At 39.7% G+C, this 15550-nt stretch overlaps 2 protein-coding genes across 2 annotated transcripts; one reads left to right on the top strand and one right to left on the bottom strand.

The window, feature by feature from the left end:
* Positions 1-446: 446 nt before the first annotated feature.
* On the bottom strand, positions 447-6447 carry LOC128364676 (RNA-binding protein MEX3B-like). The gene is made up of 5 exons (XM_053325266.1): positions 5697-6447; positions 4046-4284; positions 3805-3850; positions 1607-2400; positions 447-1052 (listed from the first exon to the last, which is right to left on the bottom strand). Exons 1-5 carry the CDS (start codon positions 6325-6327, stop codon positions 642-644), a joined length of 2121 nt encoding a protein of 706 aa, XP_053181241.1. The 5' UTR covers positions 6328-6447; the 3' UTR covers positions 447-641.
* Positions 6448-8102: 1655 nt separating this feature from the next.
* Positions 8103-14068, top strand: tmed7 (transmembrane p24 trafficking protein 7). Its single transcript, XM_053325324.1, has 4 exons — positions 8103-8141; positions 8451-8657; positions 11216-11461; positions 12469-14068. Exons 2-4 carry the CDS (start codon positions 8499-8501, stop codon positions 12703-12705), a joined length of 642 nt encoding a protein of 213 aa, XP_053181299.1. The 5' UTR covers positions 8103-8141; positions 8451-8498; the 3' UTR covers positions 12706-14068.
* Positions 14069-15550: the final 1482 nt, after the last annotated feature.

The following is a 15550-nucleotide window of genomic DNA, read 5'->3' as shown; positions in this document are numbered from 1 at the left end:
TTACTTGCTCCCTCCTATTTTTCCTCCTTGATTTTCTTGCTGTGAGCACAATAAACAAGACAAAGGGCAAAAGGGGACAGGGCAACAATTTCAGCACATAAAAACGACTGCAGCAGCAAAATTTAAAAAGGCTAAAACTTTTGAGATGTAGACAAAAAAAGAAAAAAAAAAAAACTTTGACCCAAACAGAATTCAACGTTTGTTTAAAAAAATAATTTGGAAATATAAGTTGGCAGAAAATGATAAGTAGATGTTTCAGGGGAACAAAATGTGAATCAAAAAAATCATGATGAGCAAAAAAAACAAAACAAAAACAACAAAGAAGACCCACCCCACCCCACCCAATGCTACATAGAGGGCTTCCAACCCTCCCATTGATCAATCAATCAATCAATCAATCTAGGAAGAAGACTTCACAATAGCAGGCACATGAATGGGTTGAACACCCTCACCCATGCCCTAAATACAGATCATTCCTTATTCAGCTACTCTTCTTCACCTTTGTCAACTAAAACCAAGTTGAAGATGCACCTAAACACTGATTCGGGGTCAGATTTCAAATTTTCCCTACACACGTTATGAATTGGAAGTGTTGGGAAGGCTGATCCCTCATCAGCCATCAAGGTGAATACATTTAAAAATCACATGTTGCGGAGCTGAATGGCCTGTGTAACCGGGGACAGGCACGCAGGGCACACCGCATCTGGACCCTGGCATATTTGGGTGGCACAATCTAGACAGAAGAGGTTATGGCCACAGGGAACCAAGGCAGCGATCACCTGGCTATCCATACAGTGGATACATATCTCCTGTCCTCTCCCTGCTGATCCGAACCCAGGTCGAAAGGAAAGGGAGGATTCCGGAGGGGAGGAGGAGGAAGCGGTGCTTTCACTGGAAGAGGAGAAAGCCGAGCAGTAGGAGGGGAGCCTGTGAGCCTCAATGGCTCCGGCCGAACCAAAAGGCCCTCGGTGAACCCGCTGGGCCTGAGGGTGCTCCAAGGCCTCTGTCCCAGAGAAGGTTGGGGAGAGCCGGGGCGTCCCAGGTTGACTGGTCTGCAGACATGAGGGACAACAGTGATGATTAAGTTTACTTCCCAAACAGAGAAAACAGAGAAAAATAACACTTCTTCATCTAAGTAATGTATATTTAAACTTGTGATGAAATAATTTAACAATTAGATTCCACAAATTATTTGGATAATTGTTATTTCATCAACTAAAAATGTTTGCATTTTGATTGTTGAAACAACAAAACAAGAAATCTGATGACGTGATACTGGGAATATGAGGGGTCAGAGGCAACTGAGCCATTTTCAAGGTTAGAAATAACTAAAACTGCTACAAGCCGAACATCTTTGTTGGAAATTAAATGTTTTATCGCCTTATCTACCCAATTTATGTTGTAACTGTAATATAAATATCCTTCTTTTTTTTTTGGAACTAATACACAGGGATTAAAGCAAGAAAAGATTTCTGAGCCTGAAGTTGTCTAAGAGGAAATGTGTACAATGTATAGAATTAAGTGTAATATATGAATTTAAAGCTGCTCCATGCCTGGCCCTGAACACATACATAGTTTCAAAACCATAAAGATTAATTTTATCCACCTGAGTTTGACGAGCATCGAAGGCCTGAAGGGTTTGGTGGTCCACGAAGGGGCTCCAGATGTGGGGCTGTGCAGCAGGGTGCGAGGCTTGGGCAGTGGAGATGGTTAATGGGTCAAATCCTGAGGAGGAGCTTCCACCTCCTATGCCGACCAGCTCCTCAGACCCCACAGGAAGGACACTCTCGCCAAACCAGAAACTTGTACCACTGCCATTACTACTGTTGTTGTTGTTGTTGTTGTTGTTGTTGGAATTGGCATTAAATGTGCAGTTCGGGCTGAAATCTGCCATCCGGTTACCATTTCCACTGCCGGGGAAGGAATCAGCTGAGCTGGAGCCGCTGCCAAGGGAGCTGGAGCTGTCATTACGGTAGGTGGAAGACATCCTGACACCACTGTTAATATTGCTATTGATTCGCTGAGTACCGTTGATGCTCATTGGCAGCACGCCAACACCACCCGATGATGATACACCCGCATGGAGCCACCCAGCCTCCCCCAACCCTGCTGCCGCCGCTGCTGCTGCTGCTGCTGCCGCCGCTGCCGCCGCCGCTGCTGCTGCTGCAGAGTTCTCAAAGCTGACATCTGTCCCATTAAATTGAAAGTCATTGTTGTCTACACCTGGAACCTCAATGCCTCCGCAGGTTCCAGTGCGGATAGCAATGTGCGCTTCTATCTCCTCTCTCGCCCGGTCCACGTTCTCAGGCATCCCGGTGACCTCGAACACTGGCTCTTTGTCACGGCTCGGAGTTACAATGTAGGTGTGGGTCTGTTGTTGAATGCGCTTGATGGTTGCCCCTGAAAGACATGATGACCCAAAATGTTTTGACTTAAGTGCAAGTTTAACACAAAGTTTAAATAAGTGCTCTGGTTACACAGCTAAGTGAATGCCAAGAGTTCACCATCGAACTTAGTGTGACATAGGATGACATAGGATGTTAAAGAAGACACTAGATTGGTTCTGCAATGCACATTTTTAAACTCTAAAATTGTTTCCCCCCAGTTTTAACCATGAAAGCAGAGAGACTGCCCTCCTGTGACCTTCCTTCCTGTGAGTGAAGTGTTTAGAAACGGACCTGTGAGTCTAGTGTCAACTTGACTATACAGCCCATGAAAAGTCCCCCAGTACATGTTTTCAGTTATTACACTTGTTTTTCTAACACTGAAATCTTGGTCACCTGGTGAAACATGCCCTACTTAACCATGACACTGTAGGTTTACTGTACTTTTTCAAGTTTTAACAAGATGTACTCTATGTAAAAAAAAAAAAAAATACTTAAGTCCTGTGGTACACTCAATAAATGAACCTGACACTTCCCATTTTAACGCTTATAGACGGCAAGTACTGAATATTACAATATCACACTGCCTCTTGAATATGTGTATGTGCCATTGCTTCAGCTTGTTACCTCACCCTCTCTAGCCTAAATGACACATGGCTGCAAACTGCTGCAATGCAATTTACAAATCAACCCCAGGGCTTTCTGACACTGGGGTGGCAATGTCAACAGGGCAAGAGGTTAATGACTCGACGAGAGCAAAATGCAACTTCTGGAGTGAAGCTGAAAATATTAAAAAACTCATTCTGAGGCTGTTGGCAACAAAATATAATCAGTTAAACATTTCACAATTTCCCTTATGATCTGAAAAGTAATCTGTTGTATGGGCTATCACAGCAATGTGGTTAGTTTGTTCATCTCATGTAAAATATATGCAACTATTTATGTCAACTACATTGTAGTCCAAAACATTAAATGCAAAGTAAAAAATGAAATATGAAGAAAATAACCTGATGACAGTTTTTATTCCCAACTACTTAGAACATATTTCAGGGATTTTAGCCTTTTGTGAATGAACACTCAGACCGTTTCTACCATTGTTTACATAAAATCTAAATAATCTAAACGATCTAGAAAAACCTGCTCCAAACCTGATTGCCAAATGACAGTTTTACTCTCACAAGTCCTTTTATCAGCCTGACAAGGAAGTGAGACTCGCTCTGCTGTTACGAAACATGTCGATAGTCTTAAATCATGTTCTGGCCTTGATAGTGTATGTTGATGCACACCTGTCTGTCTTTTCTGTTCACACCTACAGTCACTGTGAAAACAAATGACAAACCTGATGTCTTGTGAACACTCTTCCCCTGAATCGAGTGAAAAAAAAAGGTTAATCTGAAAACAGAATGAATTAAGAACCCACCTTTGGGACCCACAACCAGCCCGACAACACGATATGGCACCCGCACCTATATGGTTGAAAAGATAATACATTATTTATATAGTAAAAACATAACACTTTGAGATGGCAACACACCAAAACCTGAGATATTATAATGACAGCACTTAATGTGGTTCACTGCAGAATAATGTCAGCTTCATATCTTTAACCTCTAAACGACTCATAATGACTCATAATGACTCATAATCACATGCTTTCAGACCTGAATAGTCGTCTGTCCAGGTAGAGCAGGGGTCCCTGGACCGGACGCTGTGGCCAGTGGGCCTGCTTTGTTTCTTGAGGCTCTGATGAGTGAGAAGTGCTCAGCTGCAGACAGGATCTCCCTCTTGGCCATGGCCACATCTTCCTTGCGTCCCGTTACAACAAAGACAGGCTGCTCACCCCTAACCGGTGTCTTTATGTAGGTGTTTGTCTTAGCTCGAAGGGCCTTAATCTTACAGCCTTTTGGAGACAAGTTCAAGAGAGAACAGGAAATAGATGGTTAGTCACATCAACTTGATCTGTTTAGTCGAAAATCACAAATTATCCTCAAACGGCTTTAAATTATGTACAATGTAAGCCACCCTCTAAATTTATAACTTGAATTTAGAGCAGGAGAAGCTATTAAATCAAATGCCAATAAGTTGGGTTATTACAAAATGTTTTAAAACATTAAATTAAAGTTTGATACTCAAATTTCACAAACAAGCCACTTGTAGTTAAAAAGGATAGGTTCACATTTTTTCTGTATTAAAACAAGTCAGCTACATGAAAACTGAAAGAGTCACTCCTGTTCCTACTGGCTATTAAAAGATCCACTTCAAATATACTTTCAATGTACGGTAAGTGGTAGGGGCCAAAATCCACAGTGTGTTCATACAGTCATTTTGTGCAAAAATGTATTTGAAAGTGAATCTAATCTAACATTAGGTTAGGCAGTCTGTTAGTTAGTCATATCAAATTGATATCTTCCACATTTACACTCTTTTTAGCATCCAGTTCCCTTATAGTGTTGAGCTATAGTAGAAGTATAGAAATTAGTGCTAAAAAGACAAGACACTGAAACATATCTGTTTGATTTGATTTCATAATTGCTAAACCTTTAAACACTTTTTTAACAATCACTACTTCGCCATTTAAGAGTTACGTAGCTTATAAATTCAATATTCCTTTCTGCTGTGGTTGAAAGTCCAACATAATTACCAGAGAGCCATTTCCTGTTGTTGTCAACACTGCAGTCTGTGCACCCTCCCCCAACTGGGCTCAAAACACGTCACAAAAACAACCTCCAAAACCCAACATTAGGCCAAACTAATGCGTTGAATATATATATGTGTTTATTTTTTATTTTATTTTTATTTTTTTATTTTTTTTAAGCCTGTCGTGTTCCGCTGAGCTCGGTAGTCTCGGTTATGTCATGGAGCTGAGTGTAACCTCCAGCTGATGTGGCAAAGCAATGGAGACCACCATCAACACACTAAGACAAAGCCGAGCCCCACGTTTATGAAGCACGACGCCGAGCACAGATAAAAACATTCATAACACATACACAGGAGCTGTCACACACGGAGCTGCTGGCTGATAAAACTTGTGATGTAAACTTTTGTTGCGTGTTGGAGGCTGTTGGGGCGGCGTTGACCCAGTTAGCACTGTGGAGGAGTGCTAAGCTAACGGCACAGATCAAGAAGCAAAAAGTGGAGAATTTAACCTGATCCATGTTTTAAAAAATGTAATGTAAACAATCTATAATTATGTAACATGGTTACAGGTTAGTATCGTGTTTTGTTTTTGACTGGTCTATTTTCCCCTACAAAGTTTGATCTGAACTCCCACCAGCCTGTTAGCTATAGCAGCTCAATCCGTCCCAAACTCACCCTGCCTGCCCACGATCTCCGCGACGTGCTCGGAGCTCGGCACGGCCACACACTCGGTAGTGTTCACGCTCTTCCGCCGAGACAACAACGCCGCTTCGGCCTCGTAGCCCGGCTCTCCGTACACGCCGGGCGGTAGCATCGCCATGCTGCTGGTCGGCGGTAGCAGGGCGCTGCCACCGACTCCAGCATCATCCCGCTCGTCTCCGTTGTATAATAAGACCGTCTCCACCTGAGACGGCTCCATCCCGGGCGGCAGCACGGAGCCACCCGGCCCCGGCGGGAGTAGCTGGTGGCGGTGGGCCTGCGCTAGCAACGAGCTACCGGTGCAGCCGGAGGTGGCTACAACTTCTGGCTCCTCGTCTTCGGGCGCTGCCGTCATGCTCACTTCGTCTCCCGAGGGCGGCCGATGAAGCGGCTTCAAGTCTAACACCGTACCGAGTAGGTTGAAATGAGCCGGGAGGAGCTGGTGGTGATGGTGATGGAAGGAGACGCTCTCATCGGGTTGTTCGGGGGTCTGGCTGTGGGTGCCGTGGTGCTCTTCGAGGCCCATACCGGCGAAAGCGTGCACTAGCGGCGGTGGGACCTCGGACTCTCCCTCGTCGGCCTCCAGCAGAGATGTGCTACTCGGCATGGTGCAAAAGTTTTATAATGGTGCCGTTAAACGGTCAACGAAACGACCGATGAATCAAATTTATTTTTTTGTGTACAAAAAATAAAAAAGCGACCAGCGCCTGTTGGTTGAAATGTGGAGCTTTTGTTTTGTCTGCCAGCTCGCCATGCAGCCCTCCCTACGCTGTAATCTTGCAGCACTGCTTCTCGCGAGCATTTGTTTTGGGGTCAAACGAGTATTCACACTTGTCATGTAGACGCAGTCAATGCGCATCTCTCTGGGACAGTTAGAATATCATATTATACTATATTAAAATCAGTATTATTTTATTAAAAACAGTAAGTACATTTACCCAAGTACAGTGGTAAACAAACCTATGCAGAAGCATTCAATAGGCCAATGTGACTTTGACCCCATGGTTGTGTATTTAGGCCACAGGTGGTGTCATAAATTGTACCTCTACTTGCCATTAAATGTTGGTTTAAAGACAACTCTGTATAGGGCTGCAGTCTCATTAGGAAAAAACATTGCCTAACTGACTGTCAGAGGTCAAAGCATTCCGGAATACACCAGAGAGCATCCAGTAAGTGGATATGGAAATGGTAATTTCTTCTAAATTCAAAGGACTTACTTCAATTTAATCCCACATCTCAATATTCACATACATACAGTAGGTCTAATAAAAATATTACCAAATATATTCAAAAGAAGCTCTGTCCTTTCAAGGACAATGTTCACAGTTTTTCCAAATCTGTCCTAATATAATATTCAGATGCTCAAATGAACACTGAAATAGGGTTTTCTTGCCATAATCAGAGGTGAGGGCCAAAATCCAAAATCCTCCTTCTGTGCAAAAATGTATTTAAAAGTTTATCTGATGCTAATATAAAGCTTCAACCACTTTAAAAAAAAGTATCCTATTACCAAAGCTCAGCAGGGAAACATTTTCCAAGAAAACACAGAGACGCAAAAACACTATGAATGTAGCAGCTATTTGATACTCTCTTGAACTGTGATTGCTAAAGTCCAATATAGCTTCAGATAAACCTTTAAAAGCATTTTTGCACAAAATGACTGTGTGGGCACAATGTGGGGTTTGGCCCCCCATCACAGACATAGAAAGCACATTTGAAGGTGGTGTTTTACTAGCCAGTATGAACAGGAGGAATCATTTCAGTGAGGAAAATCTCTTTCAGCGTTCATATGGGCACCTGACTGTTGTTTCAAGACACACTTCGGGGGAAAAAATTAAACCTATACTCTAAAAAGATGTCAGAGGCCTTTACATAACCAGAGGCACTGCCAGGAAATTACATAATTGTGTCATTACTAGAGGTAGTCTAAAATAATACTAATTCTTTAAAAAGAATGAAAATAGGTTGCAGTGGGTTGGAGTTTGAAAACGGGTATTTATTTTTTACATAGCCTACTGTAAATGTTAATCGTTATCATAATAATAGCCTACATTTAGCCTAATTTGTAGTAAATCAGATTTGAAGATTTCTTACAAACTAGGCTAAAATATGACGTATCCATTTTTTACATGTTGAATGTAGGATTCAGGTACGCTTTCGTTATTTCCGCAGTTTAAGATCCAATGTTCAGATAAATATCAGCAGCCACGTTGGAATGTATTGAAAAAAGGAAGATGCGCATTACAGTCTATTGCATTACACGTCTAAGGACCTGGCCCACGTGATCTTTATATAGTCCCGCCCCTTCTTCTATGACCAATGGGAGAGAGTGAAAGGACGTCGCTTTAGAAACGACAGCCAATGGCTTGCTGTGTCGGGACACGTCATTCGGCATTAGTCGCATCCGGGTGAGCGTTTGAGGTGAGTAGCTAAAGCTGACTGAGACAAAACAAATAATTCAGAAATTATAACGTTTCAATTTACTTATACTTAAATGATAACGACTATGCACATAATACACTGACCACAGAGACATGTTATAAATCCCAAGTGGTTTCCTGGCTCTATAATATTAAGGCCAGGCATCTAGCTAGTTAGCTTTAAGCTAACAACTTGTCGCTAATATCAATGTCCGGGTTTGCTTTGTCACCATTTTTGTCTCTTTCTTTCTTTTTTTAACTCCCTCTGTATGGATTTTAATGTGATGTCTGTTCGTGTTTTTTTGTACAGGTTCACTCAGATTTTCTCCGTTGAAGGTTTTGGCTCTCAGTCTTGAGGATGTACGGATCCTTTCGGGTGCTGTTGCAGGTGCTATGGGCCCAGCTGCTCTGTGGGTGGGTGCTGGGCTCCGAGCTCACCTTTGAGCTGCCAGACAACGCCAAGCAGTGTTTCTATGAGGACATTATCATTGGCACCAAGTGTACGCTGGAGTTCCAGGTACGTGTGATTTAAGTCTTGTTATTATAGGAAAATGTCATTTTAAAATAGTTAATTAGGGTCCCTTTTCATTATCCATTATCAGCATTGTAGGTTTAGAAACAATCACAGGACTTAACTACTTTACACTTCAAGCACTGAGCATCAGTACTACTATGTGTTAAGACAGGTTAACAGTTCTTCAGGTCTTATTATTTTCAAACAACAGTCGGGTGTCTAAATACCATAACATTTGAATTTCTTTTTGTTGCCATATTCATTCTTCCTGTTCTCACTGACCATTAGAAGATCCCTCCATAATGCACTTACAATGTAAATAATGGGGGGCAAAACCAACAAGACTCCCCCTGTGCAAAAGTATATTGTAGTCGAAGTTTACCTGAAGCTAATACAACATTTCAGCTATCCAGAATTAGTTAAACCAGGTAGATATCTTTCAGTATTTGTATAATTGACTGTAAATATGGCAGATATCCACTTGATATGACTGATTCCGATTGCTGAAGCCTCATATAAGCTTCATCTAAACTTTTAAATGCATTTCCGTGCATGATGATTATGTGGAGACACTGTGGATTTTGGCTCCCAACACTGAAGGGGATCTTGTAACAGCCAGTATGAACAGAAGAAGTTATTACAGCGAGGAAAACCTCTTTCAGTGACAGAGACAGATAGACAAGACAGACTTGAAAAAATTGTTAACGCATCCTTTAATGTAGTACTGATGCTCAATACTGTGAGTGTAAATTGGCAGATCTTGTCTTTATAATAAAACGGTCAATCTCTAGGAATTATAAAATGGTCTGAATCTTTCCCAGTTATTAATTGTAGCATAAATAATTATGAATAGGGCTGCAACAAATGATTATTTTCATTATAGATCAATCCGTTGATTACTGTCTTGATTAATGAATTGGTTGATAAAATGGTGAAACACGTTGATCACTGTTTCTAAAAGCAGACGCTGAAGCATAAATCAGCGACATCCTCAATTGTCTTGTTTTGTCTCAACAACAATCCACAACCCAAAGATATATTCTGTTTGATATCAGAGGACTAAAGACACCAGAAAATACTCATATTTAAGAAGCTAGAACCAAAAAATTGGGATAATTTTGCTCCTAAAAAAATATTCAAAATGATTAATCGATTTGTCAGATAATTAAATGTAATAGTTGACAAACTTATGGATTAACTGACAAATTGTTGCAGCTCTACATGTTAATTATTATTTATTGTACACAAGTGAAAGAGTATGTGGCCTCTTTGTTTTGTTGCAGCCTTTACACAATACCGGTGATCTTGCAGTTTTCCAGTTTTCTTCAGGGTTTTTTGCTTTTCTGTTGAATTCACCAAACAGTCCTTTCAAGGCAAATATTACAACAGTCTCAGTGTATGTTCACATTTAGAGAGAGCAGTATTTTGTCTCACCTTTTAGCTGAATTATCTGAAACTAGAAAGTAGCAGGTATTTTGTGGTTTGTAGTTTTCAAGTCTGACAAAGCATGAAAAATGAAATACTCCAGAACATTTATTTTTAGAAGGTCATGGGACTTTTTTCCAGTTAAAAAAAAAAAAGATCAAACTTGACTGAATTGGACGCGACTGGCATACGAAATTAATTTTGTCCACATGATCCACTCTTCTTCTTTCTCACTGTACTACTTGGCACAGGGTATAATGGAATAAAGATAGGACGCCAGTGCTTTACTCCTCCTTCAGTTTTGCACGGCTATCATTAAGAGCATATTCATCCCTAATGATCTGGTACAACAGCACAGACAGTCACACAGGCAAAAAAAAACTGCAGCATGTAGTCAAAAAATCATCCAAGATTATTGGTCCTACCCAAGCTGTTGAATCTCTATGTCACAAATGCTCAATCAAAAGAGCAAAAAAGGTCATCTCTGACCCCTCTCATCCTGCTCAGCACCTCTTCTAGCTTATGCCCTCTAGGAGGCGCTACAGGTCCCTGCCAACCAAATCTTCCCGTTTCAAAAACGTTTTTTTCCCTACTGTAATTAGGACTCTGAACTCCACTCACTAAAGTTGACAGACGCACCTGTGCTTAAAACCTCTTTGTCAATCTGTAAATATTGCCTGTAATTTCTGTCTTGTGGTAATCTGTGTTTTTTCCAGGTTTGTTTTAACGTTTATTTATTCAGGGAAGCTTTTCACAGAGCAATGCTCTCTTTTTCAAGAAAGCCCTGATCACACTCACACTGTTACACATTCATAGCTGGAATCTGCCCAGTACCGCCATAGTCTGGCATCTGTTATTGTCTGTTGTGCTATTAATTTATGTGATGCTGATATCTGTCTATGTTTGATATTATTGACACTATTGAGTTAGGCTTACCCTCCATGATGCACTGAAAGCAAATTCTCAAGAGTAAAATGTTTCAGGCACCGTACCTGATTTCAGACATTGTACACATTTCACTCTCGATAACTTTTCAAGCTTACAAATCTTTCCTATTTCTAATCCCTGAATTCCACTGACACTGTTGTGTGGTCATTAATGATTGATTGATTACTTCTGTCTTTATGTCCTTCTAGGTGGTGACAGGCGGCCATTATGATGTGGACTGTCGTTTGGAGGACCCAGAAGGCACTACACTCTACAAGGAGATGAAGAAGCAATATGATAGCTTTACCTTCACAGCAGCCAAGAACGGCACCTACAAGTTCTGCTTCAGTAACGAGTTCTCAACCTTCACCCATAAGACGGTTTACTTTGACTTCCAGGTCGGCGATGACCCTCCACTCTTCCCCAATGAGAACAGAGTCACTGCTCTCACCCAGGTGAGTGTGTTTTTAGTGTGTTTGTGTAAAGTAGAATATATTTGCACACATAGTATTTGCTTTGTGTAACACTGCACACCTAAATGTGTTTTTGATTTTGAACTAACAAGCTACAGTCCCATTTTCATGCAGCACATGAAACAACATGAGATGATGCACTTTTGCACACTCACTCTGCTGATCGTTTCACTGCACCTGTTGGGGCGGGCCAACTTACATCTCTGTGGGTCAAATTAGTACATGTAGTTTTGTGACCTTTGCAAATTCCTAGAGAGGCTCCACCCAATTGGAGCCTGAAAAGAGCTTTCCCGTCGTAATGACTGAAACATCTGTGTGGGTGTGCACAAGAGCATCTAGAGCTGTAAACAGGATAGACATATTTTTTTTAATTTAGCAAAGTCTTATGCCCCAACTCCACATATGTTATTAGGTTAGTACCTGCATTTGGTCTGTGTGTGTTTGTGTTTCTAAATACTGTTAACACAATCAATAATATTTTATTATTCCCATTATGTTTTCACAGGACTTTGTTTTTCTGAATGAAAATAACTGGTGTATACAGCATGTACTGTTGTGATAGAGGAGCTGGCAACTACTGTACAAGATTTATATTCAGTCCAAAAAATAAAAAATAAAGCTTTTACTTTTTCATGAGCCTGAGCACTGAGTGAAACATGTTGCTCTCTTCAGTTTTAATAAAAGGTCCTTGATCATATGTTTACAGACATTTGTGTTCTCAAAATCAAGTTATCATTTGAATGTTTCATCAAGTCCAGTCTACACACTGTCAAATCATCTTATATACTGTTAACAATATGTCAATATTTATTAGCTACATCAGAAATGTTACATCACACCCTTTTTCAGAGCCCAATTCAGGGAAATTCTGACTTCGTTTCACAAGTTTGAATGAAAGTAATTTTTAAAATGATCCTATTAGTTGGACAATTATTTATTTTTCAGCCACAAATTCAATATGCTGGTTTCTGTTTTCCAAACATTTCCAGATGGAATCAGCCTGCGTGTCCATCCATGAGGCCCTGAAGTCTGTCATCGACTATCAGACACACTTCCGCCTCCGTGAGGCCCAGGGACGCAGCAGGGCGGAGGACCTCAACACCCGCGTGGCATTCTGGTCCATCGGAGAGGCCATTATCCTTCTGGTGGTCAGCATCAGCCAGGTTGTCCTGCTGAGAAGCTTCTTCTCTGACAGGAAGACCACTACAACACGTGTTGGATCGTAACAGTCTCTGAGCCCTGGGATCTGATTAATCACTTTGTTTATTCATACCTGGCTCATATGTATAGAGTCAATGAGAAAAGCAGTGCTGATCAGATATTTGATTATGCCAGGTTGTACAATCTGTGGCGTCATTCAGCACTGCTGTTCTCAGAGACTTTATGCAAATGCATCTTGGGTATAAAGGTTGTATGTGTTTTGAAAAGTTTTTGAGGGGTAAAAGAAATGACCTAAAGAAAGGCTTCATTGTGTTGCTTAAAACTATCTGTATTGGAGGTGTTGAAGCAGCTTAAACATGTAGTTTAAGCAAACCTCAAGTCCTTCAAATATTTGAAATAATTTCTAATTCTGTTCCTTTTTTTAATTGTGTCCTTTTTTTGCAGTTCTACCCCCGTCATCTCATAACTTCTGATCTATTGTCCACTTTTCAGCCCAGACTGTGCACTGAAATAACCAGGAAATGGGGAGTTGTAACTAAACATACTCACAATGCAAGAAAGTTGAGAAATCTCTTTCCTTATCCGCAGAGCATTTGGGTCACTACAATCTACATTGGCCAGCCGAGGTTTTTCCCCATGTTGGTTGCATTTGATTGTGAAAAATCTGTTGCATTTTTTCTTTGTTATTAAACCTCACTGTATAGAGTGAGAAAGAGTAGATATTGTGTTTGCTTTTATCAGCTTTGTCATTTTAGACGAGTAGTGAGAGGAGATGGGCGTTTGCTGTACAGAGAGTAAGCCATCCTTAAATCTAATATTGGCTCAAAAACAGTTGTACCAAGTTTGTATTTGGGTTGAAGGACTAGAAATTAGAGATGTGGAAGGGCTCTGTTCCTTAAAATAAATAATGTCAGTTCATGTATTTTATATTCCATTTGTTGGGATTACATGTCTGATCAAAGTCGTGCTTAACTTTATTAGGTAAATATCTCCTTAAAATTTTAAAGTTACACCTCAGATCTTTTCTATTACGTCTATGTGACTCACCATGGGAGACGAAAAGAAATATCTGAAAGTTATTGTGATTGAAAACGTGTTATGTGGCAATGACAACAGTTTTAAGCACATTGACTTGTTATAAAAAAAAAAAAAAACTTTCACTGGTCCCATGCATTGTTATATCTAGGTCTGCCTTTGCTGTTTAAATTGTAACAACTTATTTATGTTGTGGGCTAATATTGATTTTATACAGCACTGTTGTAAAATTTGTTTTCAAAATACTGCTTGAATATAAGACTATTCTGGTCATTTTGAGTTGTAGTTGTTATTTTTGAGCTGATCCCCCTCATTGGTCACTCAACAAAAATTCCTTTTCAGAAAGATGTTATAGCTTGTCTTCAATTTTTGTTATGATTTCTTTCATTATGATTTTTTTCATTATGGATTAATCTGATGATTATTTTCGGGAATAATGGATTAGTTGTTTGAAGCTGGTGGTAAGAAGATGGTTTTTAAAAAAAGTCTGTTTCAATTGTCTTGTTTTGTCCCGACCAGCAGTTTACAACCCAAAGATACTCAGTTTACTGTTACAGAGGACTAAAAAACACTGAAAATATTCACATAAAGAGCTGAAATAAGAGAATTTGGACATTTGTAATCAAAACATGATTCCATCATTGCAGCTCTAACATTTAGTGGCTCTGACTTTTTCCACAGTGATTGTTCAGTTTTTAATCATCTGATTCAAATTTTTATACTGTAAGAAAATCCTAAATGTTTATTCTTGAGACTTTCACATTACATTTGAGCCTTCAAGAAGCACTACAACCAGTAATTGCAAGCTCAGTCCAAGTAGGGAGGCTTTCAGCTAGGAATCATGTGAAAATCAGTGTTTCTTGTTCTCACTATTAAATCTGACGGCACATTTTGGTTCTTAAGACATAAGCATGAATGAAACATTAAATACCAGACAACAATGTAACCAGTTTGTTGTTCATCCATGACATCAATTAAGGTCATTTGACATTAGGTAACCTATGATCTAGAAGACCTCACAGAGTTCACACCTGAATTTAACCATAAATACAATGAGAAAGACTCAGCAAGCCTTCATGTTTTTAGCTATACTTTGGCCTTTTTGAACTGGAACATGGTCACAATTGACTGAAACTTCACACAAAAAGTTCATTCACATATATAGCCATTAATTACCTCTGTTTTGCTTTGCTTCCTGTGTTATTATTTCCCTGATTCACAGTATGTTTTCTGTCAGCAGTGGTGGAAAGTAACATTTTCTCAACTACTGTACTTCAGATAAATGTATTGATCCCACAGTGGGGACAATTCATTGCTACAGCAGCTCAAGAATAGTGATATAGAAAAAAACACATGTATACAACAAAACAATTAAAAACTAAATAAAACCCTAAAATGCAATCACATATATATATACATACTCACACATACATGTATATATACACACACAACAATATAAACTATAATAAACTAAATAAAAGGACCCTAAAATGCAATTATTACATATATATATATACACATATGTATATATGTGTATATACACACACATATATATGTGTATACACACACACACACACATATATATAATATACACACAACAATAAAATTATAAACTAAAGAAAAGTTTTGAGGTAGGCCTACTTGAGCTTCCATTTTGTGCTACTTTATAATCTATACTTACACTACATTTATTCACCAGCTGTAATTACTTGACACAATGGATAATATAACAAGCTTTTAAAATACAACACATTGTTAAAGATAAGACACGTGGTTTATAACCTGTTTGGCTTTTGATGACTTGCAAAAAGCAGTGTGTAGTCAGTGTTACATTTCAGATTTATGAGTTGTAAACAGCTCCACCAATAAGTGATT

This window comes from Scomber japonicus, chromosome 9, assembly GCF_027409825.1.
Source record: "Scomber japonicus isolate fScoJap1 chromosome 9, fScoJap1.pri, whole genome shotgun sequence".
Lineage (NCBI taxonomy): Eukaryota > Metazoa > Chordata > Actinopteri > Scombriformes > Scombridae > Scomber > Scomber japonicus.
This window is presented reverse-complemented; position numbering and strand designations above follow the sequence as displayed.

Excerpts from the sequence above, each read along its gene's own strand:
- LOC128364676 (XM_053325266.1), bottom strand. The coding sequence starts at position 6,327 with ATGCCGAGTAGCACATCTCTGCTGGAGGCCGACGAGGGAGAGTCCGAG. Across the intron at positions 4,285-5,696 it reads GGAGATCGTGGGCAGGCAGG|GCTGTAAGATTAAGGCCCTT; the intron begins GTGAGTTTGGGA and ends TGTCTCCAAAAG. Across the intron at positions 1,053-1,606 it reads TCGATGCTCGTCAAACTCAG|ACCAGTCAACCTGGGACGCC; the intron begins GTGGATAAAATT and ends TCATGTCTGCAG.
- tmed7 (XM_053325324.1), top strand. The coding sequence starts at position 8,499 with ATGTACGGATCCTTTCGGGTGCTGTTGCAGGTGCTATGGGCCCAGCTG. Across the intron at positions 8,658-11,215 it reads AGTGTACGCTGGAGTTCCAG|GTGGTGACAGGCGGCCATTA; the intron begins GTACGTGTGATT and ends ATGTCCTTCTAG. Across the intron at positions 11,462-12,468 it reads GAGTCACTGCTCTCACCCAG|ATGGAATCAGCCTGCGTGTC; the intron begins GTGAGTGTGTTT and ends AAACATTTCCAG.